General features: G+C 42.8%; 1 protein-coding gene across 1 annotated transcript; it reads left to right on the top strand.

The window, feature by feature from the left end:
• Nucleotides 1–11936: 11936 nt before the first annotated feature.
• Nucleotides 11937–23061, top strand: fgf24 (fibroblast growth factor 24). Its single transcript, XM_069169451.1, has 5 exons — nucleotides 11937–12230; nucleotides 12422–12458; nucleotides 16968–17145; nucleotides 20604–20710; nucleotides 22761–23061. The coding sequence occupies exons 1-5, from the start codon at nucleotides 12199–12201 to the stop codon at nucleotides 23037–23039; spliced, it is 633 nt and encodes a 210-aa protein (XP_069025552.1). The 5' UTR covers nucleotides 11937–12198; the 3' UTR covers nucleotides 23040–23061.
• The last annotated feature ends 1336 nt before the right edge of the window (nucleotides 23062–24397 follow it).

Genomic DNA, 24397 nt, shown 5'->3' with positions numbered 1-24397 from the left:
CTATTTTTAACTCTTTCTGTTGTGCTGAAAAACGTCCGTGTTCTCGGGCGTAAATGCACTTCTTCAGCTCATTTTCTTGATGCCATATTCGACATTATTTTTTTGTGCTCTTGGCATTGTTGACGTGTGTGTGTGTGTGTGGGGGGGGGGTGACAGGGTGGGTTGTTTGTTCAATCAGGAATTGGGAATAATTCAGCGCGAAACAGACATTGTGTATGTGGTGGGTGGGGAGGGGGGAGGGGGGGGGGGTAATTGTGTAAATTAGAGGAAGAAGGTGGAGGGAGTTCATCATCTTGTCTTTCCCGTAAGCAAACGCAGGCCCCCAGTAAAACACAGCCCAGTTGATCCAGCAATAGGACATGCGGTTATTAATACAGAAGAGGGAGGCGTGCTCACCTCGACAAGCGCCAACACGCGAGCGCATTACCTCTACGGCTGCTATGGCAAAGATGTGAGCCGCATTCCTCTGCCCACAAACTGAGCTTTTTTTTTTTTTTTTTTTTCCCTTCTTCTTCTTTCCTCCTCATGCAGCGGAGAGGCTTCTGAGAGTTACTCAGCTCAGATCTGGAGGAATTTTTTTGAGTGCTTAGGCATTGTGAAAGGGAAGCCACCGAGACTCGGCTCCGTGCTATTATATCACACGTTTCCATTTCTCCTCAAATTTCACTGGTATGATGATTTCAGAAAATTGTTTATCTGGTATTTATTTGGTATTTAATTATATTTTTTTTTAAAATTGTTTTTAACTTACTTTGGAAATGCCGTCATAGAATATAAAAGTAATCGTGGCTTTATGCGGGGGAGGTGTTTTTTTTTCAGAGGATGATCTGGCTTCAGCCAAAGGTTCCAGTCGTTTGCCAAATTCGCTATGACTCAACGTTATGTTTGCTTTAGAAAAGTCTGGACATATCTCCCCATTGAGCGCAGCTTAATAGATCCACATACAAGGTGTTTTTTACCGCTGATGTGTGAGCACAGCTGAATTCAAGTTCAGGTTAGATTGGAAAGAGTCGAGAGACGTCCCAGCCTAAGCATTCGGATGCATTTCTAAAATCCTGCCAACACGTATCGGTGTAGAATCCGGCATCCACAGCGTGCAATACTCCCGTCAGTCCACTACAGGATATCACATGTCGACGTTACCATTTGTTTACTTGTGTAACATCTGAGCAGCAACCTACCGTGATGTCACACTTTGGATGTTTTGAAGCCTTGAGTTGGGCATTTCATCTGTCGCCATCTTGGTTTTTTTTTTTGGGAGCCAGAAGTGAACCCCATATTTGGTATTTGGATGAGCTGGGGTAAAGGGAGTGATGGACCTGATTCGATCTGACCGAGAACCCAAGGACACTATGACTGCCTACCTATAGACAAACGTTGACTGCTACCCAGGCATGTCAGTCAAGCCAGACACGCCCCCCCTCCCCCCCAAACATACTTCTTTGAGGCCTCATATCTAATAAATGATGGATTTGTTTTTCCAAAGGAGCTGATCAGAGTGAATTTAGCTAACGACACCATTATGACGTGTTTGAAAAGATAAATCGACTCTGTATTTCACGAGAAGTTGAATGACAGTCTACGGAGCCAGAGGCTTTTTTTTTGTTTTTTTTTTGGAGTCGACCCCCGGTTGCCGTCATTGGTACTGCTCTTCCGAATTGGCTTCTCGTTGCGGACCCTAAAGCTACGTCCATTTTTATATCCAGTCTGTGGTGACATCTCAGCCCTGCTTCAGTATCATGATCTCTGAAAAACTTGCACTCGTGTTTAATAAAGAAATAAAGACCCTCTGATGTCAATCTGAATTATTGAAAATGAACGCCGAGGCTACCTTGTAAATCAATGTAGCCTTGAAACTGCCCAGTTTTAAAAAATCTGGGCAGTTTTTGACATTTTCTAGGTCAAAATACTGATAATCAATTCTTTTATGACACCTTTGAATCTTGAGCTTGATGTCACTCTGGGTGGTGATCTGTAAAACCTTCTTTCAGTCGCTCAGATTGTGTTTCCTCTTAATTTCTCCAGGAAGTCGTACAAAATGTTTGCCCCCAGCTTCCTTTTAATTATTAACAGTCCCAACATTACTGGTTATGTCGCCCACCTGTTTTGAGAAAGCCATTATTAAGTCTCGCTCAAAAAAACAAAACAAACTGTGACGCCTTGGCTCAAAGCAGCTACAGGTAAAGGCTGCTGTAAACCGCGATGCCAATAAGGTTACAGTGAAAACACATCCTGCATGTTTTGCTTCAGTTTTAGCTTGCTTACTAACTTTCATGAATGCATGTGTAGTTTGCCAAGCTAGCTTAATAACATCACCGTGTTGAGGTGTAGCAAGGTCACAATGAGCGAACACAAAGTGCACCGGTGAGCTAGAAATATCTTTTAATTGCATTGTCTTATACTACAAAAGTCATTATTTAGCGATGCACTAATTCATTTGTATGGAAGCCGCCCAGTCATCTGATTTATCATCTATCATACAGTGTTGACTCACTATCTCACGTACGCTGGATGCCCTGACTTGTCTTTTTCTTCCAAGGAATTAACAAGCATCCTTTTGACTTGGTGAGTTTACAGTTTATTTAAACAGACCCTCCTCCCCCCTCCCTCCCTCCCTTCCACACACAGGACACCATAATTAGTTTTTTGTATTCATCCCGGGAGAGAATTCCTTTTTGCAACACACCTCTTCGACGTTGTTTATCATGTTTCCTTTTTATTCAGGTGAGCAAAATTCTCTATTCAAGACACGGTTGAGCGATATTTGAAATGAATCGACAATAACTGATTTAAGCGGCGGGGGGAGCACTGATCGTCGACCCCTCCCGTTGTTGCCACGAAGCACTTAAAAACGATGTCATCGCATCCATAAACGCCAGCAATTAAGCGGTAAGTAACATGTTATTTTAGGTGATATGAACATTGCCCAAAGCCATAAATAACGAATATGCTCCGAGACAAACTTTATCATTGAGATTTCGGATTTTTCTTACTCTTGTGTTTTTTTTTTGGAGCAATAGAACTTCTAGTAACATTAATCACATCACAGATTTACTTTACTCTTTATCACACTCGTATCTGTCCGAGATCGGTCCAACAGCAGCCTCAGGCGGCACTTTTATCAGATGTTTGACAGACATGCCTCGCTCACAATCGTGTGGTTCAACAAGGTAATTTGTCCGTTCCCAAACTTCAAAAAGCTGATATCTGTTAATGACTTTAGCCCCCCAAGCTCCGCGAGGCCGCTACGCACCTTGCATATTGTCTCACCTGACATTTTCTCCCAGCTTCCCTCCCCCCTTCTCTCTCTTTTGCAAGTTCACTTGCTGTTTTCACACTCTGGTTGTATACAAACCAACTGAAATGTCTTTATGACATACAAACTCACCACGACGAACAGCCACAGTTAAATCCAAAATAAGAATAAATTACTTTTATTGCAGTTGCTTTATAAGAGGCGTGATGGTAAAAATGACAAAAGGAGACAGCAGATGAAAGATGATTTAAAGGGACATCTACTAAACATTAAACAATATATAGGTAGGGGGGAGGAAAATACCAAACTAAAAGTTAGAAAAAGGCTCTTGAGCCTAAAACAAACTAATACAAATACGCGTGTTATTCTCTGCAGAAGCTACAGAGCTATAGGCAATTTTAATACCCAAATTAAAAATAGTTTTCAAGTACAGAAGAGGGATGGCTTATAACTGAACATGCTAAATCCCCCTTATTCTTTATTTGGGCTGAGCTAATGGATTTCTTGGCCTACAGCACACTTTGTACCAACAGCAATTTTTATTTCAGCTCGGCTTTTTCTTTTTTTCTCTCCCTGTATTTATTCATCTTCCCGATGATAACACAGAGACACAAATTTGCGAACACAATCTACCTGTATTGAACCCAAACAGGCTGTCAAGAGAGTCCATTTAGTTTATTGTCAGATACTTTGAATCCACCTTTTTAATAACACAAAATCCAATTACTCATTAAAGAATTAGCTGCAGGTTCCTGTTTATTTTGCAACATTTGCTTTCTCTCAGTTCATCCACACAGCAAAGGACTGAGGACCTGATTCACAATCAAGCATGGTCTGTTTTTTTTGTTTTTTTTTAAGGAAAATGACCACAGTGATATTAAGATATGAAACACTGATTTTGTTAATAATGATTCCAGCATCAACTCAAAATGCTGCAAGTTAATCATATTATGTCAAATAAGATCGTCTTATTTCTTTTTCTAGCTATTTCTGAATTATGAATGACTTGAAACGCGTGCTGTTGTTGCACTAGAACATTTTCATGCGGTACCTTTTGACTAAGAGAGACCGGCAAACTTGTCTCATGACCTCCGGACCGGATAGGAAGTAATAGTTAAGGGTTTATGAATAAATACACATCGCTTTCTTGTATTTTCCGGAGACAGATTCTACTCTCTAAAACCCGTATGGTTATTTATGCACTTTTTATCTGCATAAATGATCCAGAAACAAGTTCTGCACCGAATGATTTCAGTACGGTCTCGGCATACTTTGACAGTAGGACTCGCGTTAATCATATTTAATTTGATCTTTCATTTTCGTGTGAGGTGATGCAATGCATCACATATTTGTTTGAAGGAAATGGCGGGGGCAAGAGCAAAAAAACAACATCAGCCATATCAAAGATGAATGGGTGTGGACGAGGCCAGCCTTTTTCTCTGTGGGTGGAGGTACCAGCCTGCCTTCCCTTTGTACATCTTACATCTGGAACGGGCACATTTTTTTCCCCCCTCTTTTGCGAATAACATCTGCAGCTAAAAAGCCAGACAGGTAGTTAGAGTTGATTGGTCATGGATGGATTTTCTCCCTCTCCTCTCTTTCTATGTTGCTCTCACTCTCCCTCCCTTTTTTTTTTTTTTTTTTTTTTTCTATTCTACAAAGCCCAGAGGCTAGTATTTCACTGATTACAGAGTCCCTCCATTTGAATGGTCGTTTGTGTATTGTCAGAACAAAGGGGGCGAGCGGGCCTCTGAAGAGGTGCTAGACAGGGGAATGGATTGGGCTCAGCGATTAGGATGACTGGAACTGCAGGTTCAGGCTAGCTTACCGGAGCAGAGACAGCTCAAGGAGAGACCCCACTCCAACGGCTGAGGGTTTCTTTCGTGACTGGGAATGGAGTACTTGTAGGCAGCAGCTGCACTTCAGTGCAACACATTGTAAAGCTCCAATTATAACAGAGATGGGCACAGAGTTTTAAAGTTGACTTACCACGAATAATGTTCTTGTCGTGATTCTGCCCCCAAAGCTGAAACTTTCGGGTTCACGTTAAGGGCCTGATTCCCCCCCCCCCCCCCCCCCCCCCAAAAAAAAAAAAAAAAAGTAAATATGGACTTGAACCTCAGTTAACTGCTGCACGCTTTAAGTAAGCTTTCAATTTAAGAAGGGATGTGTCGTTTCAATTCATTTTGGAACTATCGGAGCAGCCCTTTAACCAATCAGCAATGATCTCCATATGAAGCAAGCCAAGTGACGCATGACAATGCGTGAAATGGACACGCCCGGGGACTACAGCAAAAACGTCAGATTGCCACTCTTAGGGCTGTCTGAGCGTGACAGTTCCACAAAGTCGCACAATGTAACCTAAAGGATCATGTGACCAAAAGCTGTCCCTCCCACTGTTCTTCGAAATGTGAAATAGTTTCTGCGGTCCGAAAACGCCTCCCGTGGTTATGTCCTAGCCCCCAACCGTGTGTTTTTGCTAAATAGCTTTGTTTTCCTGTAAATCACATGGTTCAAACCAACGCAGTTTTCCTATAAATCGCCGCAGGCCCAAAGCGTGTAATCGACACGCACTTCCACTCGAGACAAAAAAAAAAGGTGTAAACTCTCACGTCTGGTCATCGCCAAACGTAGGTATCTCACGTTTTTGCTCTATTGGATCAGGGGTGTCAGTTTCACACTTTGCCGTGATACCGGGTTGCCTGACGGATGTTGTGCGCCGAAACTCACCAAGCTGTAAACAACCAGCACCTCCCTCCCCGCCTCCCTCCCCCCCGGGGCCATTAAAGAGTCATGAACTTTGAAATCTTTTGTCATTTGTTAGAAAATTACCATACGATCCTGTTTTTTTTTTCCCCGATGGAGTCAAGCTTTTAAAAAAAACCCCACCAAACTGTGTTTTCAACTTGAATATCGGCTTCTTTTTCAAATTTCCATTGAACAAAAATGAGAATAATCGAACCGTAATTATCATGAAGGTGCATTTTTAACAAACATTTCAAAAGAGATGTCGTCACTTAAAATGACCCAAATCTGATATAACTACACGAGACGAGACCACGGGCCGACACATCGAGGGCAGCGCGGACCAGTGGCACCTGAGGAAGTGCTTTTCAGACAGCGCACTAATCAGATAAACGTTACCCTGACAGCTTTGGGCTTTGAACACTCACTTAGTACTTCTCACCTCAAACATAAAGGTAATGACCTAAAAATCCAAGTCCTCATCAAGTTATGTGGGTGAGTTCGGGTCACGCTCTTGGTGGGCTTCGACATCCTTTTGATTCTAAAACGTCACCTTTCCAAAGCTGTTTTCGAGCTAAATTTGTAATTTACTTCGGGCCTTCGGCTCATTAATGACGCGTATATAAACTGCCATCCGTCAAAGGGAAACTCGGGATTCGTTTAAACACAGCAGGGGCAGCTAAGTGGTTTTTTTTTTGGTTTTTTTTAATAACTCAAATAATCACGCATTTTGTTGTGAATGAGTCAAACCTTCTGGCCAGTTTTGTGAGTCTCAAAGCAATTTCATGGCGCATTACAAAAACAACCAGCTCCTTAATTTGGTAATCGTGGCCATCCAAGAAAACACTTACGGCGTCGTTCACAAAAAAAATAAAAATTAAAGAGCTGACAAAAAAACACTTACATCATTTTACTTCCCAAACTTTCACCACTAGTCCTCCCAGCTCTGAGAGGCTCATTATGTCATTAAAACACTCATATTGTTCAGCAAAAAAAAAAAAACCCTCTGCGAACAGAAAACAAGACTTTCTGATTACCTCTGCTCGTCCAAGGGAGTTGACATTTATCTGTCAGACACAGGCCAAAAGCTTCGAACACATGAGGTCCATCGGGCTGATTATTATTCAGCCGTAGCACCGTGACACATTTTGGCACTTTTTCTCTGCACTTAAGCAATGGCCAAAGAATTCATCCGAGCATGGATAGTTTTAGTGAGGCCTTCAAAAAAAATGCATGTAGTCACTTAAAAAGTTATTGCGTATGTTCGCAAACTAGCAACAAGAGAGCCCCAAACTTTTTATGTTTATGTTTTTGGACAACTTTTGGACTCCCCTGCTGGACTTAGACGGAGCAAATCATCATTAATGTCAAACAGGCGACGAGTGGAAACACCAACATGTTCGACGTGAACTCCGCTTCTCGGAGATGATTTGTCGAAGAGCGACGCTCTAATTTTCACCCTTCAACTCCCGCGAGCGCCTGTATCCAAATTCTCTCGGCTTCTTCTCCTCTCTTCAAGGCAAAAAAAAAAACAACAACCCCTGAATGGTCCTTAATGACTCCGTGCAAATAACGGGGACAAATTACAAATATGACAAATTACCGAAACGCTTCCTGCTGTTTTTGTTTTTTTTTCTTTCTTTTTCCCCCCCTCCTTCTTCTTCAGGTGATACTTGAAAGGTTTCCGAGGTAGCCGGCTCAACGCGCCCCAACCCTCCCTCTGGCTCCTTTCTCCGTCACCCCCTTCGCAATGTCAAGGTGTCGCGACCCCGTTATGACCTGCGCCCGCGTCGGGCCGTCGGACTTTCGGGTGCAGCCCGCAGAAGGGCATGGTCAGCAGTGTGAAAATGTGTGTGTGTGTTTGGAGAGGCGGGGGTTAGGGTCAGCGTATACTAATGGGGTGAGGCTGACTTTTTTAGGGAGATGAGAGGAAGAGGGCCGTCCCATTTAAGGTCTCACGTGCTTGTCGGTCTGTGACTTCTAGTTTACAAAAAAAAAAAAAAAAAAAAGGCTTCTGGGTGGCTTATATGAGTCAGTGGTCACCCCTCGGCATCAATCGCTTCACCTTGGGTATTGAATGGGACACATGCAACACCCCCCCCCCCCCCGCCCCCCCCTACACACCCTTCAACACGCACCGCAGCTACCGACCCCCCTCCTTTCGCCGCTCTGGCACCCCTCCTTTCCTTTAAGTCAATATGTCCGTGTCAGAGATGAAAGTGCAAAGTGGGAGGGACGCGGAGGGGGTCCTGACACTAATGTAGTACATTGGGCTTCACTTACTGATCTGCCAAGTTCTTTTGTCGAGCCTTTAAATGCCTGCTAGGGTCCTTTGAACTGCCGAGCTGCTCGCCCGCCCTCGGATGCCTCCTCCTTTAGCTTCAATGAGATATCCTTCGGTGACGTTCCCACAGTCCCGTCGCCGGCAAGACTGACACGCATAACTGCACGGAAGCGGCGAGGTTCAAATTCAAAGGCTTGAAAGGACTCCGGGAGTCGTCTAAGTATCATTCGCCACTTTGCAGCTCCCGATTTTTAAAAAAAAGTAATTTTTTGAGGGGGGGGGGGGTACATTCTTTTTAAATAGAATCAGGCCAATGTGGCTGCAGGAGGATCATTTCAGGGCTACCGCTTGATTTTGTGGTTTCAAAGCAACTTTCATTGGCTGCCAAGCACAGCAAGCCAGGTAAACTAAGACCTTTAACTTGCTTGCTTGTTTTTCTCACTCCTTCACTCTTGTCAGCTAATCTGTGTGGGTAACCTTACCCCAACCTATGAGTGGCTGCCCCCCCCCCCCCACCCCCCTCCTCCCTCTCCAAGCCTCACAAACTGGACTTAAACAGCTCTCCCCATTCACAAAGCTCACTCTTGTTACGCTCAACCAGCGGCAACATGCATTGATTGATTCTCACTGTTTTATCAGGCTTTCTTTTCTTTTTTTTTTTGTCTTTTAAAGCAATTTTTCAAATAGTGTCAGGAGGCCGTTTGTAGGCGCGCCAACTCTTCTGACTGACAGTGGAAATGCATTCTGCTAGCCCTTCATTTTAAAGGGTCAATTCACCCCAAAAAGCCGAAAACATCCGGTATTGTTTTCCCGCTTAATTCTAGCCGCATCTTTCCATGCAGGTCGCTTCAATTTTAGTTGCGCGGGGTTTTGAGTTTTTTGCTTCGCTATCGTTTCAGTAGATGTTGATGGGATTTCCTTTGTGATGCTCAAAGCATTGAAAAATTACATTTCAAAAGTTCAACAGCTGATGGAATTTACGGTTTACTCTGGAAAAATCCAATCCAACGCTGTCAACAAGTTTCATCGGAACAAATCTCAGAAAGAAAATATAACTTTTTTAGAAGGTTAGATTCGATAGGAAACAGTTTTGTGAAATAATTTGCGTGGACCCGCCTTTCAAGTGCTGCAGATGATGGGCTTCAATTTTGTGCCTGTCAACTTGGATATTGCATATTGATATATCGTCTTCTAATGCAACAGTTGCATGGATTGTTTTGTCAGTCTTAAAAAGGGACAGTTTTGCGAAACCAAAAAGTTCAGATTTGATCACCAAACTTTAGATCAGTTTAAATCCTTTGTTGTTTTTCAGATTACGTGTCTACACCGACTTTCTTTTGTACTTTTTCTTAGTTTTCATCTCTTGAATAAATCTGTCGCTCTGACTCCTGATTGGTCAGCTGCCAAAGTGAGTGCACGGAAGAACCATCCCAAAAAAATTGGCTCGTGGCTATTGCTTATGCTCATACACATCGATAAAAATAAGAAAAGTCCCCTAATAAACGGGGGCCTCCCCTTTTGCCACGGGCAGAGATACGTTTCCTCCTCCTTGTGACTCACAGGTGGCCACATCCAAGCCTTGCCGCTGTTCTCGCTCTGTTTTTTTCCCCCTCCGTTCAGGATTTATAGTCATGCGCCGAGAAGTTTGTCACAAACATGCGCTTTAAGAGGCGATGAGTGACTCCACAATGCCGGCTCTATCACAGTCAGTGTGGTAATTGCTGTTTATCATCCTGCCTTTAAATCAGTTGTCAGGTGCCTTTTATTTCTTAACTTTCAGGGAAATCAATGGTGAGCAGCAGCTAATGTTCGCCTTTATTTGATCAAACAATCCCAAAGCCTTGTGTGTGTAAAGAAATCATCAAATGATCTGTCTGGTTAATTGCTGTTTGCTCCATTTTGCTGTGATTTTCCCTCCCTAAGGCAGACAAGGCCAAATTAGTCATGCTTTAAGTGACATTATACATCAGTTGTGCTACAGGGATTATTACAGTGCCCTGTGGTTGGCAGGATCAAGGGTTCTTGTTAGGCACAAAGCCATGAATCACTGGGTAAAACCCACATCAACCCACATTATCCACATATACTTTGCAGAACACGCTTTGTGATTTAACTTGTCATAACTCATAAGCACAGGAAATGATAATATTTTCCTGATACCATCCGGATTTTTTTATTTTTTTTATTTTGTGCTGTGATCAGCAGCTGGTGGCTCTTGGTCAAACACTCTTTTTCTTTCCCCTCTAAACTATCAGCAGGAGGTCCTTTAAACTCCCCCAGCATGAGAAGTTATGTATGTAATCATTTAGAATCATTTTGAATATCAATGGCGCAGGAATCCCGAGGATCCAGTTTTAATGGGACAATAAAGGAACCACAAAGGTTTTTTTGTTTTTTTAATGGCAGCAGGGATGTGGGCTCACTTTACTGCTGCCAGCTCCGAAGTACTCGTAAACACATTCACACCTCTCTTTCATTTAAATGCGGATAAGTTATAGCACATTATTGAAAAAATTCGAGGACAACAACGTGTATTTGAATGCGGTCTGGGGCAGCCAGTGCCAATCCCCAAACCAGCAGCAGTTAAAAACGCACCAGTAACACGCAGAGGGGGGGCAGTTTCTGCAGCCGTTATGACTGCAGCAAACCTGTTTTTCACTGACTGTAACAACCTAACAACAATATGGTGATTAAAAGTGATGAAGAAAAAAAAAATATAGAGGTCGTTGGATGTACACAGATTTTTTTTTTTTTTTTTTTTTTGGGAGCTGGAAATCAATAAGCAAACATAGACGCAGATCTTTGAAATGAGGTTGTCAGATTATGTTTGTCTTTGAATGCCACTCAATTCCTTTCCCAAACTTAGTTGAGGGGAAAAAAATGATAATAAAAAAAAAAAAAAAAATCAAACCAGATCAAAAAGTATTCCATCTCCTTGTTCAATTCTTTACGCAGCGCTTCACCCACCGAAAGAGAGAAAGGAAAAAAAAAAAAAAAAAAAAAAAAAAAAACCTCTCCAAGCTGATGGTCTCTCCAAGATTACCCTATCAGGTGCAAACCGCTGACATGTTTCCACCCACCAACAACAAAAAAGCCTCTCTGTGCCCAAATCTCGAGCCGCAGACGCACAAACACCACTGACAGGCACTGCTGCGCCATCATCAGCCTCCGAACGTCTCCAGGGATCCGCTGCTGCTGCTGCTGCTGCTGCTGCTGCTACCGCTGCGATTTCCACACCACGTTTTTTGAAAAGCAGAACTTAAGCTTGGATAAGTTTGTTTAGCGACTTGGTTTTTTTTGGCGGACGGACGTTTTTGTTTTTTTCTTATTCACTGCTTCTTTTTTTTTTTTTTCTCCTCTCTTTTTCCCACTTGGTAGAATTAAAATGACCCGTGCAAGGTGTAGAAATCCCGCACAGGTACGGACGGAGTGGAGGAGCCTGTGATCTCTGGAGGAGCAGGATTGTATTTGTGGGGGTAACTTTAGGTATAAGTGCGCAAAACTCAAAGGATATTTTTTTTATGGTGGGGATTTTTTGTTGTTGTTGTTTTTGAAGGGACACACGCCTGGCACCGGTTTACGGAGACGTTGCGTTATTTCGGGGGAGATCGGGGGGTGGGGGGGTGGGGGGGAGACTGAGCTGAGAAAAAAAAAAAAAGAATCCGCTGGATAATTTTCCCCCCAACAAGGAAGCACCCAATGTTGCACTCCGTAACTCTGCTGCTGCCCTCCCGTCATCTATCCTTACACTGGGATTCAATCTCCTGCTTACCCCCGGAGTTGTGTGCGTAAAACACGCGCAAAGGAGAGCGAAAGCGAGCGAGAGAGAGGGGGGCGATTTCGCCAACCTTTCCCGGGGCTCTGAAAAATCTGTGGAAGCAGGTGTATTTCAGCTGTATTTCTGCAAGCCAAGATGTCTCTGCTGCCTTCGAGGTTCATATACCTGTAAGTGTTCCACATCTCCGCTTGTCTTTTTTTTTTGCACACAAAAACTAATGCATTCTTACCAATAGAAGTCGCCAAAAGCGTCATATTTGTGCATTGCTGTCATCCAGGTAGGCTGCGTTTATTTTTCATGTAATTGCCTGTGATTCACTCCCCTCCTCCTTTCTCTCTCTCCCTCTTCTCCACTTTAGGTGTTTACATTTTCTGGTACTCTATTTCCAGCTACAGGTATGTTTACACCCAAGTTCAACGACTTTGTGTGTGTGTGTGCTGCGTTTGCATGTCCATGTCCGGCTTTTTAATGATGGTATGATGGGTATATGTTACTTTTAGGGCGATCGCGACAATATTAGAGACCGAACTGATGATAATCTCGTAAATTAGAATTGATTGGTATGTTAAAAGCAAAAAAAAAAAAAAATAGCCAATAATTGTAGATGGATACCGTGTGCCACAACAATAATAACAAGATTTTTTTTAGATCATAAAAAACTCGCAAACATACATTCAGTTTAGGATTTAAAAAACAAAACAAAAGCATGATTATATGAATATTACAGTGATATCAAACAACAAAAGATATCTACTCATAATTCCAATCAGTACCATACGTCTGACTAAATGTAAATTAAAACCTGTTGTTTTTAATTTGGATTTCAAGTAGCAGTTTTCAGTGTTTTACAACAGAATTGTGCAATAAATATTTTGATCCCTGGGGTTAAAAGTTGTTTCTTTGAACAGATGGCTCGTTTGGCGCTTGTTGCCTCAGCTTTTTTTTTTTTTTTTTCTTCTTTTTTTTTTTTATTAGTTGCGTCTCACTTTGAACAGTAATGATTTGCAGGCATCCACTCAGCTAATTGACTGCGCGCTGTGATTCCGACACGATGCGGACAACACGCTCCTTCCCTCGTAAAGAGCTATCTGATCAGTTTATGGGCATGACGTGTTGGATCGTAATATTCCACGTACTGTTGTTTTAAATTAATTTCCTCGGTCTTGTTATGATCTGAGATATTTAAAACCGGGTAAACTGCCAAGAAGGTTCAGGTTGAGTTCCATCGTCTCATCCATTTTCTTTCATGTTTGGCAGCGTTTTAGAGTTCATGTTATTATTTTTTTTATTATTAAATCAGAAAAATACACTGGCATATATTTGTATATTATAAATCATCATACCAACACGAGGCATCTTTCCTCACACTGAGATTGACCTAAATACAACTTTAAGGAAGAAATATTTGTTTGAAAACAATAAACGGTACATTTTATTGGTTGCACAGTTCTGCTACCAAGTTTTTTTTTGTTGTTTTTTTTACCTTGTCCCAGTCAGGAAACTATTAGCTTTCAAGAACAAAATAACAGGTCTACCTCTTAGAGGATTCAGCCTTGTACTTTTTTAGAATAAAATTTTCCCAGAAACCAGAAAATGTAAACCGCAACCCCCTTTAAAGCTATAAAAACCTGCAATCTTATGCAGGTCGGTCTATGCTGTGATTATTCCATTAGAACTGGCACAAACAAAGCCACAGAGCGACTGACCACTCATCGCATGTTGTTCGTGACCCAACGGACGCCAATGTGACGCGTGACTTTGCGTGTCGACTGCGGTTTAGAGACCACCCGATCTTAGGTAAAGGCACTTGAAATGTGGCTCTTTAATAAAGTGGTTACAGCCTCATCATCTAATTAATAAAAAATAAAAAATGCGGGAAGTAGCCCTTTATCATCCCCGACATATTGCCTGGCGATGTTGGCCCATTCTGCCTCCTGGTGTTGCTTAATAACTCTTAGATGTTCCGCTGTGGTTGTGATTTTATGAGGGAAAAACACAAGAGGAGCAACCACAGGAGGAAGTTGACTTAGAATGCACTGCCAACATGTGAGAGTGTTTCTGTATTCCTACGTGTGTGTGTGTGTGTGTCTGTGTGTGTGTGTGTGTGTGTGTGTGTGTGTGTGTGTCTGTGTCTGTGTGTGAGACCCCGGTCTTGCAAGGTGTATCTCTTAGATGGATGCGACAACTAAGCTTCCTCGGCAAAGACGAGCGCCAGACTTTTTGAAGTTTCAACCATATCCGTTTTCGTGCTGTGTCTTTGAAGAGAGGAGACGGCGTGATAAAAAAAAAAAAAAAAGAAGAAGAAGAAAAAAGCTGTTGTCGCTAGCGTTCACCTCAGCCATGTGCTTAGGCTTGCCTTTCCCCCCTCGACATGAAATGCAACTGTCTACCAAACACACCTTTATGTTTGTTTAGAGATGGGGAGATTTGGGGATAAATCCCTCAGCAGCCCAGTTAGGCTGTGTTTTGTTGTGTGTTAGTTTTTGGTTTTTTTTTCTTCTTTCTTTTCTTGATCGTCAGCTTTGAGGTTCATTTCGAGAGAGAGCGAGGGCTAACAACGGATGACGCTGATGTTGGCGTTTTGAACACGTTTGTAAGACAGTTGTTGAAATTGAAATTGCCGTGTGTTTGGCGGTGAATCCAGCTTTGTTCTGTTTTCAGTATCACCTCGCGGTTCCTGCTCTGGTGACACCTTTTCGCTCATTTGTGCAGCCGCTGTGGGTCATTTTAGAGGCTTAACTCTCTAAAACTGAGAATATTGTGTTTTCTTCTCGGGTATATTGACTGTGTAGAACAGCAGACGGGAAAAGTTTCATGAGTGGTGCTCTCTGTTGGGAGCAAAAGTAGAAGAGTCGCCGTCGTGATTGTTGATGATGATTTGTGCCAAAATGTTTGTAGAAAATGACCAATCCTTGTCCAGAATTCACTTATTTGCATTGATTTTGTCCTTCCTGATGTTGTTATACAGTAAAGCTGTTGTCTCTTGGTTGAATCCCGGTCCAGGTTGACTTCAGGACGCTTCGGGAGGTTAGAGTGAACTTTTTAGGGCCCCAGGGAGGTCGGGCCTTGATTAGTTTTGTTGCCATGTTGTGTTGACTGTAAAAGTATATATAGTTATTGGTGGGAAGCGTGAAACAGGGTTGTCTCATGGAAGATGTGTTCCTACTTGGAGTAAACAAGGCATTTCTTGAGGAAAGAAAGTGACCAGGCTCCAGTATGGAGAAAAAAAACAGAGCCAAAAAAAATCCCCAGGATGCTATCTGTAAAAAATAAAAGTCCCATCAGGCGGGTAGAAGAGCCATCACCCCAATTAAATTCTCAACAGGTTGTGACGCCTTGAAATCAATATCTACTTCACAAATATCAATAAGGTCACTTGACATTTTTATTTGATTATATTTAATCCCGAAAAGTGATATCGTGGACGTGTTTCCAAAATGTCAACAAGCACAGAAGCTGCGTCCCAGTTCAGGGTCCAGATTCTCCGCTATCCAAATTTCTTAGACCGAATATCCCGTAACTCGCCGGCAAGTCCTTCCTCTTTCGAACGCTCTTCTGAATGTGACCACGAAACGAAGCCTGTTGGTTTGTTCCTCAACCTGTTGGGCACCGGAGGGCAAACTCCTTCCAATTGACAAGTTTAGCTTTTCTATGAGGTGGAACGGTCTCGTTCGGGTGTGGAAGACGAAGGTCCAAGATCGCCTTAAGTTCTTGTGAAGACCTCGTCCTCGGGGGCACAGCTCGTACAGACACCTGGTTCCAGTAAGAAGTTCGAAGCCTCGACAGGATCAGGATTTGCAGAAGCGTGTTTATCTTTCCCTCTCTGACTTTTAAGGATTTTGTTCTTCCGAGTGCCGCGATTTCCCGTCGTGTTCGCTACATGTCATTAATTTGCTGAAGCTGGAATAACAAGGACTCGGAGTATGTAATGTGTATATAATTAGCCACCTGAGAACAGCCACATAAAAAGCCATTACTGTGCAATTACCACACCGTACAGCTGGGGAAACGGAGATCCTGGCGTGAAGTTGAGATTCCAGGGCTTCTGAAAGTATACGTTCCTCCACATGTTTGGTGTCACAGTTTGCGAGATGCCGGCGGATTGTGCCCATTTCCTGTCGTATTTTTTTTTTTCTTTAACGTCTTGACTAATTTGACCCGCGAACAGGCAGGCTGGCGAGTTCTGAGGCAGATTTGTGCAAGTCGATCAGAAATTTACCGCCTTCAAGGGAATTTTTGTGGCTTTAAGTCTTCTCCTCTGCCTGCTGCCTTTTCCCTAATTTATGGACCCTACTTGGCCTGCAGGCAGATATTTGTTTGATGATAGTGCAACAGGTCTGGATGCTTCAGGTGTATAATTGCTAGTGGCTGGCTTGCTTGTGGAAATGGAGTTACAGGTTTCTCAATGTTGCCTCCGGGGGGGAGGAGGGCAGGTGGAGGGGGGGAGTGGGGGGGGACAACGATATACAGTACTGCGTCTCAATACAAACCCAACACAAGGCTTTGCACTTGCTCCGTGGGATTTTTTTTCTTAAAATTTTTTTTTTTTTACTCAAAACGGTGACTTCATTAACGTGTCTTGTATAATAGTTAGCAGCTTGTAAATGCATTGCATATAAAAATGTGTCAGTTGAAAGCAAAGGGAGGAACACTAAAATGCCACAGCCGCAATTTCCAGGTTGTTATTTCAGTTTTTTCTTTTAGACCCCGAAGCACAAATTTTTTTTTTATTTTTTTTTTTTTTTTTTCACACTGGGCCCATAAAAAAAAAAACCAACAGCACACATTACTATCAACACCTGCGCCGTTCTCCGACAATCTCTCACCGTGTGTCTCTCTTCTCCTTCTGCGTTTCTTCATCTTCTGTCTCTCTCCGCTTCCTCCTGTCTCGCGGCTCCGCGCAGGAATCCCAGCAGAGCTCTGCGGATTTTAGGTTTTACATCGAGAACCACACGAGGAACCCGGACGACCTGAGCCGCAAGCAGGTCCGGATCTATCAGCTCTACAGCAGGACCACGGGCAAGCACGTCCAGATCCTGGGGAAGAAAGTCAACGCCAACGGAGATGATGGGGGCAAGTATGGTATGGGAGAACTCCTGTGCATCTCACCCGACACTTTAGCTAGATCAGCCACGTTTTCTCGCCCCACCGACCGGTCTGGCTGTTTACTACCCCGTTGTTTCGAGGTGTTTTTTTTTGTTGTTGTTGTTGTTGTTTTTTTCCTGTTTTGTGTTTTGCTGCCACAAAAGTTGGATTGCTGACTTTTTTTGGAAGCCACCAACTACCGGTTGGGGTGGATGAAAACGTGGAAACTGCCAACCTTGCAGTGGATGTTTACGGTGACGTTTTGGTATTAAGAGCAAGTCTAATTTTATCCTGATGGAGTCAGATATAGGTCATCGCTGGGAATTTCTTTCTAATGTGGGCCAAAAAAAAAAACTGCCGTTTTTATGTTTGCCGCTCAGCAAAACCAGTCCTCGACCTTCCTCAAATGTGTCTCTTATGGTTGAAAAAAAAAAAAAAAATGGTGTCACTGTGATTGCAAATCGGTGAAACCTGATAATTGTATTGTCCCCTTTCAGGAAACTAAATTTGGGGTAGTTTGGTTGACCCAGATTAAAAGTACTTCATGCAAAAAAATGTTAAAAAACATTAACCTTAAAGATGTCAAAAAGTATTTGGCAGATTTGGTTCCTAAATCAACTTTTTAGATACATTATAAACCTTGAATATATCCTCTGCTTTCCGTAGGGACCTTTTTCTTTTTTTTTCTTTTTACCTTTTTAGATCAAAACAAATGCGGTAAACGTGTAAATTGATGGCCAGTGAAGCCCTCTTTTGATGTAGCGGCGCAAACACAAAAAGCAATGGGACGCGTGTTGTGCCTCCCTGCAGATAGTTTTGCTCATAACAGCTGACTCACGGCTCTGAAATTGCTGGTTCTTTGAATGCCTCTGAGTGAGTTGTGTTCAGTCGCAGATGCGCCGAGGCGAAGTTTCCTCACTGCTTGTTAGAGCTTGAGTGGAAGCAGATCCAATTTTTCCCATGAGGCTTTGCCAATTCTACCCTCCTCCCCCTCCTCCCTTCCCCCACTCCCCCTCCCTCTCCTCCTCCCCATCCAGCTGCAGTACCTGGCACCTGTGAACTCCTTTGCACTCACAGAGCAAAGACACTCTTAATTCACTCTCAGTCGCTGCAGCTTTTTTCGCGGCAAAAAAAAAAAAAAAAAAAAAAAGGGCCACAAACCGCCGCGGAAGAAATATGTTGCTTCACCGCAGAGCTTTACGACCCCAAGGTCCATATTTGTACAGCTAAAGTGGGGTGGGGGGGGGAATTATTCTTAGGTATTAGTGCAGCATATTCATTATTTTTAGGAGACTAGAACAATCCTTTTCCAGAACCGTCCATCGTAACTGATGCCTGTTGTCCACCGAGAGCAGATGGTGGGTCACCGCGAAGGCTTTTAAACTGATAAAAGCTGCAATCTGGACTTAAAGCTGGAGTTTCCTGCTTTTTTTTTTTTTTTTTTTTTTTTTTGACAGGTGGCCTCTCGCTGAGGTCAATAAATGTCCGTGGGCCACATTATCCATATCGCGCCGGTGCACAATGAGGAAAGCAGCGCAGCGCGAGCGTAAATGAAGGCGGTCGAGGTTCACAGTTGAGCTTTGCAAGTCTGTTAGAAAGAGATATCGATCCGATAGTCAAGATTTCACTCGGACTTTCCATTTTTGACCATTTGTGGGCCGCCATTGGTAAACCCTGTGGCCGGTTTAATAAAACACCCCAAATTATACACAGAATATTGCAACAGGGGCTCACAGACCTCAATATATTAACTTTTGAATCTGATCAAATGAAAACACCATTTCATGTTTAAGACCCTAATCGTTTGCGTTAAGGAGCATTGTCAACTCCTGCACTAAGAAGACTGCAGATAGATTATCGAAGTTCCCTGTTCATACATTTGTCGATTTTTAAGGTTGTGGATTATGTGGATTTTGGTTTCGAAGTGCTTACACTGTAAATGAAAGTACCACATTCCCTCCTTTGTCGACTGACCGCCACTTGTTTGGCGGTATTGATGACAGCGAGATTCCGCCTGGAACTATGACTCCAGTATCTAATTAAGTTTGCAGATGCCTTCCGCTGCCAGATTCTTTTTTTTTTTTTTTAAAGATCAAATCATTGGTGGGTTACTCGGAGAGACTGGAGATAATGTTTGGAATGGGGTCACGGACAAAGGACAACTCACAGTCAGGAGGGGAAATATTGTTTTATCTGATGGTCTGGGTCGAGGCTTCATACCTGAGGTTGGATTTTTGGGTCCAGTTCACAGCGAGAAAGCCAAAGTGTTTCAAATGAGTCAGAAACTTGACTTTTAGAGTAGAAATATATCTTAAAGACATCATTTACTTCACGTGTAAACCAGTCTGGTTGGATTCGTTCTTCCTCCGGGACTCCTTAAAAGGTCCCGACGAATCTATCCAATGATAAAACCCAAAAGAACTGCTGCTCTTTAGACCCTTAAATGAGATGTAGAAACCGAGAGGGAGTAACTTTTCCCTTCCTTCTTCACCTTTCCAACAGGTCACCTACGACCCATCTTTTTCTCTCAAGGTTGGATTTTAGGGTGTGTGTGGGAGGGAGGGAGGGAGGGAGGGAGGGGGGGTTCTTCTACCCCCGAGCCCATCCCGTCCCCTCAGACTATTCTTCCTCTGCTCCCTTGAGTGCCACTGAATAAGCCCTGTGTGTTAAACAAATGGATCATCTTAACTTTTTGATTGAGTGAGCACAGACTAAAGGGGGAACTTGAAACCTAATCCTGAGGGGGGCAACATAACCGCTTCACAAATGTTTGGCAGATCTCTTTGCTTGGTCGGAAAAGGAGGCGAGCGCAGACAAAGGTGACCTCGCGGAGGGGTTAACGTTAGGGATGGGAGCAGAGGGGTGGGGATGGGGGGGGGGGGGATAAAAGAGCCGCCGGGATGCGTCTTTAGAGTGGATTACTGCTGCGTCAGGTCGAAGAGACACGGACGTGGTTGTTTTGATGCACCTATGCTATCGCGTAAAGGACGTTTTACACCTCGTGCACCTTTAAAAGACTGGAACTATTTGGCCTGGTGACCCGTTTTTCATTTTATAGTAAATAACAGGTGAAAAACATAATCAGAGGTCAATATGTCCTGTAATCTTTGACATGAATGAAGTGAGTTAAAGTGAGTTAAATCACTGGTGTAACTAATAGTGGTGGTTGACTGCTTTGTTGTTATACGTATGATTAAAAAATGACAACGTACCCACAAAGAACACAACGAATTAACTCTTTAAATAAACTTATTTTATTCATGAATTTTCGATGTGAGGCTCCGTGCTTGACAAAAAAAAAAAAAAAAAAAAAGTACAGGAGCCCTGAAAATGTTGCAGGAACAAGCACGCCAGATGTGTTTAAATGTGTGGGAAACTTTGTGCCACATGTTCATGTGTACTACAAGACATACAGATGACCGTAATTGATTCTACTTTTTCGTTTCCTTTTCCAGCTCTCCTTGTCGTCGAGACGGAAACCTTCGGGAGCCACATTCGAATAAAGGGAAAAGAGAGCGAACATTACATTTGCATGAACGAGAAGGGCAAAATAGTTGGAAGGGTGAGTACGTTACGGGTTTTATTTTGGTAAAGTACAACAACAACAACAACAACAAAAAAAAAAGGACCATCAAAGATTGCCCGCTCGCCGATATCAAAATGAATATTTCAATTGGAGATCTTAATCCGGGCTGAATTGAACGCAGCCTCGGCTTTTCTCCTGCTGTTTTTGTACACCCCAACAAAACCCCTTTGATAACTCACAGCCATTCTTCCATTACGTAATCGGCCTACTCCTTTGACACTCGATCAGTCAATTACGGACTGCAATCACCACAATGCATTGAGAGACTAATGGTCACTTAGGAGGAATGCCGTTGCAATTATATCACTTAGTCACACCAGGTGGCCGCGAGCGCGGGACGACTGCGTGTGACTCCGCGGACGGCCGCTTCGACGTGGAAAAGAAGTTAATGCTTGAAAACGTCTGAAAGCGGTCTGGAGAAGCACACGCGTGTGTTGTTGTTTTTTTTTTGCATTAATAGCTCATGCTGTCGACATCGGTGGAGCTGCAGTGATTCACACAACGTTTTTCTCTCCCGTTGTTGTCATCTGTTTTAGATACGTTTTTTTTTTGTTTTTTTTTACAGTTACGGCGGCCTCATTTGTTAATAAAAATGTAATCGACGCCTTTCTTTAAACCGCTGTAGGATTATTAAAATTAAAAAAAATCCAATAAAATTACAATTAAGTTTTTATTAATGATAGAAAAGATGTTCTCCTGTAAGTCACAAGAACTGACAGAATAGTTCAAACTCCCGATGCAGGTTTTTCACCCAAATGTCAGGAAAACATAAACGCAGTGTCGACATACAGATGGTTTTGTTTTCATGTTCCCAGCTTCTGATCTGTCCCAGAGATTTCTGCTGACATCCCAATTTTTTTAAACAATCAAATGCTTTTTTTTTCTTTCTAGAAACAGCAGACTTTATTGTGAATCTCTATTCCTAAGTAAACTTTTTCACAAAAGTGGTTCTTATTAAGTTGTAATCTTCATAAAGAACCATCTTTTTAGATTGCGGTAGAATTTCACGACATCGAAGATTTTCAATTATACTGTTAGAATAGTATAAGTAAAAAAAAGTTTTTTGGATTACTATTGAACTTTTTCATATTTTGCCAAATATTACAAGCTATAGAACCGGGGGAGATGGGTAGTTTAGCTTAGCATAAAGACTGGAAGCAGTGGGAAACAGCTGGCATGAGTAAGCTGCAAAGGAAGAAGTTCTTCCTGACTTCCTGTTGTCGTGCCAGGCAGCTAGCAGAGTCTCTGATCCTGGACGAGAAGCTCTCCGGCAGTTCTGCCTGCCCGCTGAGAATTGCATGCTTCTCATTGGAGCGTTAACACGGTTCCCACCTCGTATTGGGGCTGTTTTAGTTCGACAGTGTACATTTCATTCTTGTACCACTCGCCTGGTCTTTGAAAGGAGGGCGCTCGCTGTTTCGGGTCCACGAAATGCGCTGGACCAGCAAAAACACAACTTTCTTTTAGGCCTAATATCTAATTGATTAAGGGATTATTTTCAGATGGACCACCAGAAAACTGATCGGAAGAAGTGAATTTAGCTCATGACAGCGTAATGATTTGTGGAAAAAAAATGTATTGACCTTGCATTTAATGAGAGAAACGGACACTTTTTGAAATAGACGTCTACTGGAGCCGGAGGGTTTTGTGCCAGCCCCTAGTGGCCCTCGGTGGTATTGCACATTAAGACTCCATCCATTTTTGATTTGATTTAAGCCATGTTTTTTGTTTTCGGTCATGATTCAAACATCATGCCATCTGTCAGTGAAGTGTTAGTTGCCTATTTGTGCCTGTTAGCTAATGAGATTTTGGCTCATAATCACAGTGAAGGGGAATTCATGTTCTCGAAACGTAAATCTCATTTTCAACTTAATCCTCATTTGAATCCAAACTGGGAAATACAAGCCAGTCAGAGGTAGAAAAACACTGATGCAATGGAAATAAGCCTGGGTGTTAGCTCAAAAATATCTCATGCTGTCATGTTAATAATTAACGTCGTGTCCTTTCTCTGTCTTCTTCTTCTCAGCCCGATGGAAGGAAGCAGGAGTGCGTCTTTGTCGAGGAATTCCTGGAGAACAACTACACGGCTCTCGTGTCGGCCAAGTACAAAGGATGGTACCTCGGCTTCAACCGGAAGGGGCGGCCCAAGAAAGGCTCGCGGACCACGCAGAGGCAACAGGAAGTCCACTTCATGAAGCGCCAGCCGAAGGGCAGGGTGGATCCACTGGAGGAGTTTCGGTTCACCACAGTAACTAAGCGGACACGAAGGGCTCGGCGATTAAAACCCAACCCCAAGAGGAACTGATAGGACCAACGGGACAGCACTAGAGTTCCTCATTGGGGGGGAGGGGGGGGGGGAGAAGGTGGTGGGAGGGAGGGGGGGGGGGGGTACTGTACCTGAAAAAAAAATATTCTCAAGCTTCTTAAAAGAATCACCTTAAAGACTTCACTTCTCTTTAAGAACGACAGACTAAAAAGAACACACACAAAAAAAAAAAAAAAAAAAAAAGGCAAAGATGTTTTATTTTTGTATTTCAGGACGACTGAATATTTCCTAACTCTTGGATTCCTCTCGGTTGATGTCATCGTGCTAACGTGTCTGTCGTGTTATTTATACTGGATAAACTAAAGGACCTCTGAGAGAATTCCCTGTCGCCGTCGTTCTCAGCTACGTTTTTTTTTTGTTTTTTTTTTTTTTGTGAGCTGCGAGCTGAAGGCATACTTTTCTGCTTTTTGACAATGGGCAGCCGAAGCGGCGAGCTGACGCAATGTTATAAAAATCAGCCAACTAGAGATTTATTGGAATACCTGTCGGTTTTTGTTTGTGTTGCCCCTGACAACGCGGATCCCATACTTTCCACTGGAATTAGACACCATGGAGATGAAAACGGAGAAAGAGAGAGAGCGAGCGAGGTGGCGGTCGCAGGTGACACTGTGCTGCCGGGGATAACTGTGTAGCTTCGAGTGCAATATTTTACAGGTCTCTCTCTCGCTTTTTTATTTTTTTTTCCTTTCCTCTTCTTCTTCTTGTTTTTTTTTTTTTTTTTTTTTCCATACGTCTCTCAACCTCAGCTTCACTCGTGGCTCCTGGAATGCGCTGAACCCTCTTCTGAGTGCTGTGTGTGATTTCCTTGACATTTCCATGCAGCCTGTGATTCAGCTAAAACACACAACATGCTTTGACTAGTCGGGCACCCGCCATGGCTTTTAGCCTTCGTTTAAAAAAAACTAAAAAAAAAAACAAACAAAAAAAAGATTAAAAAGACTAAAAAAAAAAAAATACAAAAAAGAAGAAAAATAATGCAAACAAAAATATAACACTGTCTTCCAACTTCATCACGTTTGGAGGGGAAAAAGGATGTTAACCCCGTTCGTCCTCCCTGTTTTTGTTTTTTTGTTTTTTTTTGTCAGCATTTTGAAGTTGTTCAAGAAAAAGGATGCCTTGATTCTAGCTAGTCTTTTTTGGGGGGGTCTGCTGATGACTTCCTCTACCTCCTTGTTCTTTTGTTTATCTCCACCTTACTCGGACTGTCTGCGTTCAAGTTAACCTCGAGGACCTTTCGGCCCTTTTTTTTTTTCTTCTTCTTTTCTTCCAAAGTCATCTTTTGACCGTGAGCTCATCCTCTTTTCCGTCTCTCGCTGGAAGACAGTCTCAGAGACGCT

This window comes from Embiotoca jacksoni, unplaced genomic scaffold (assembly GCF_022577435.1).
Source record: "Embiotoca jacksoni isolate LCO1_2020_lvr unplaced genomic scaffold, fEmbJac1.0.p SCAF_45, whole genome shotgun sequence".
NCBI lineage: Eukaryota > Metazoa > Chordata > Actinopteri > Embiotocidae > Embiotoca > Embiotoca jacksoni.
Note: the sequence above shows the minus strand (reverse complement) of the source record. Positions and strands in the feature narration are given on the sequence as shown.

Excerpts from the sequence above, each read along its gene's own strand:
- fgf24 (XM_069169451.1), top strand. The coding sequence starts at position 12,199 with ATGTCTCTGCTGCCTTCGAGGTTCATATACCT. Across the intron at positions 12,231-12,421 it reads CCTTCGAGGTTCATATACCT|GTGTTTACATTTTCTGGTAC; the intron begins GTAAGTGTTCCA and ends TCTCCACTTTAG. Across the intron at positions 17,146-20,603 it reads AGATGATGGGGGCAAGTATG|CTCTCCTTGTCGTCGAGACG; the intron begins GTATGGGAGAAC and ends TTCCTTTTCCAG.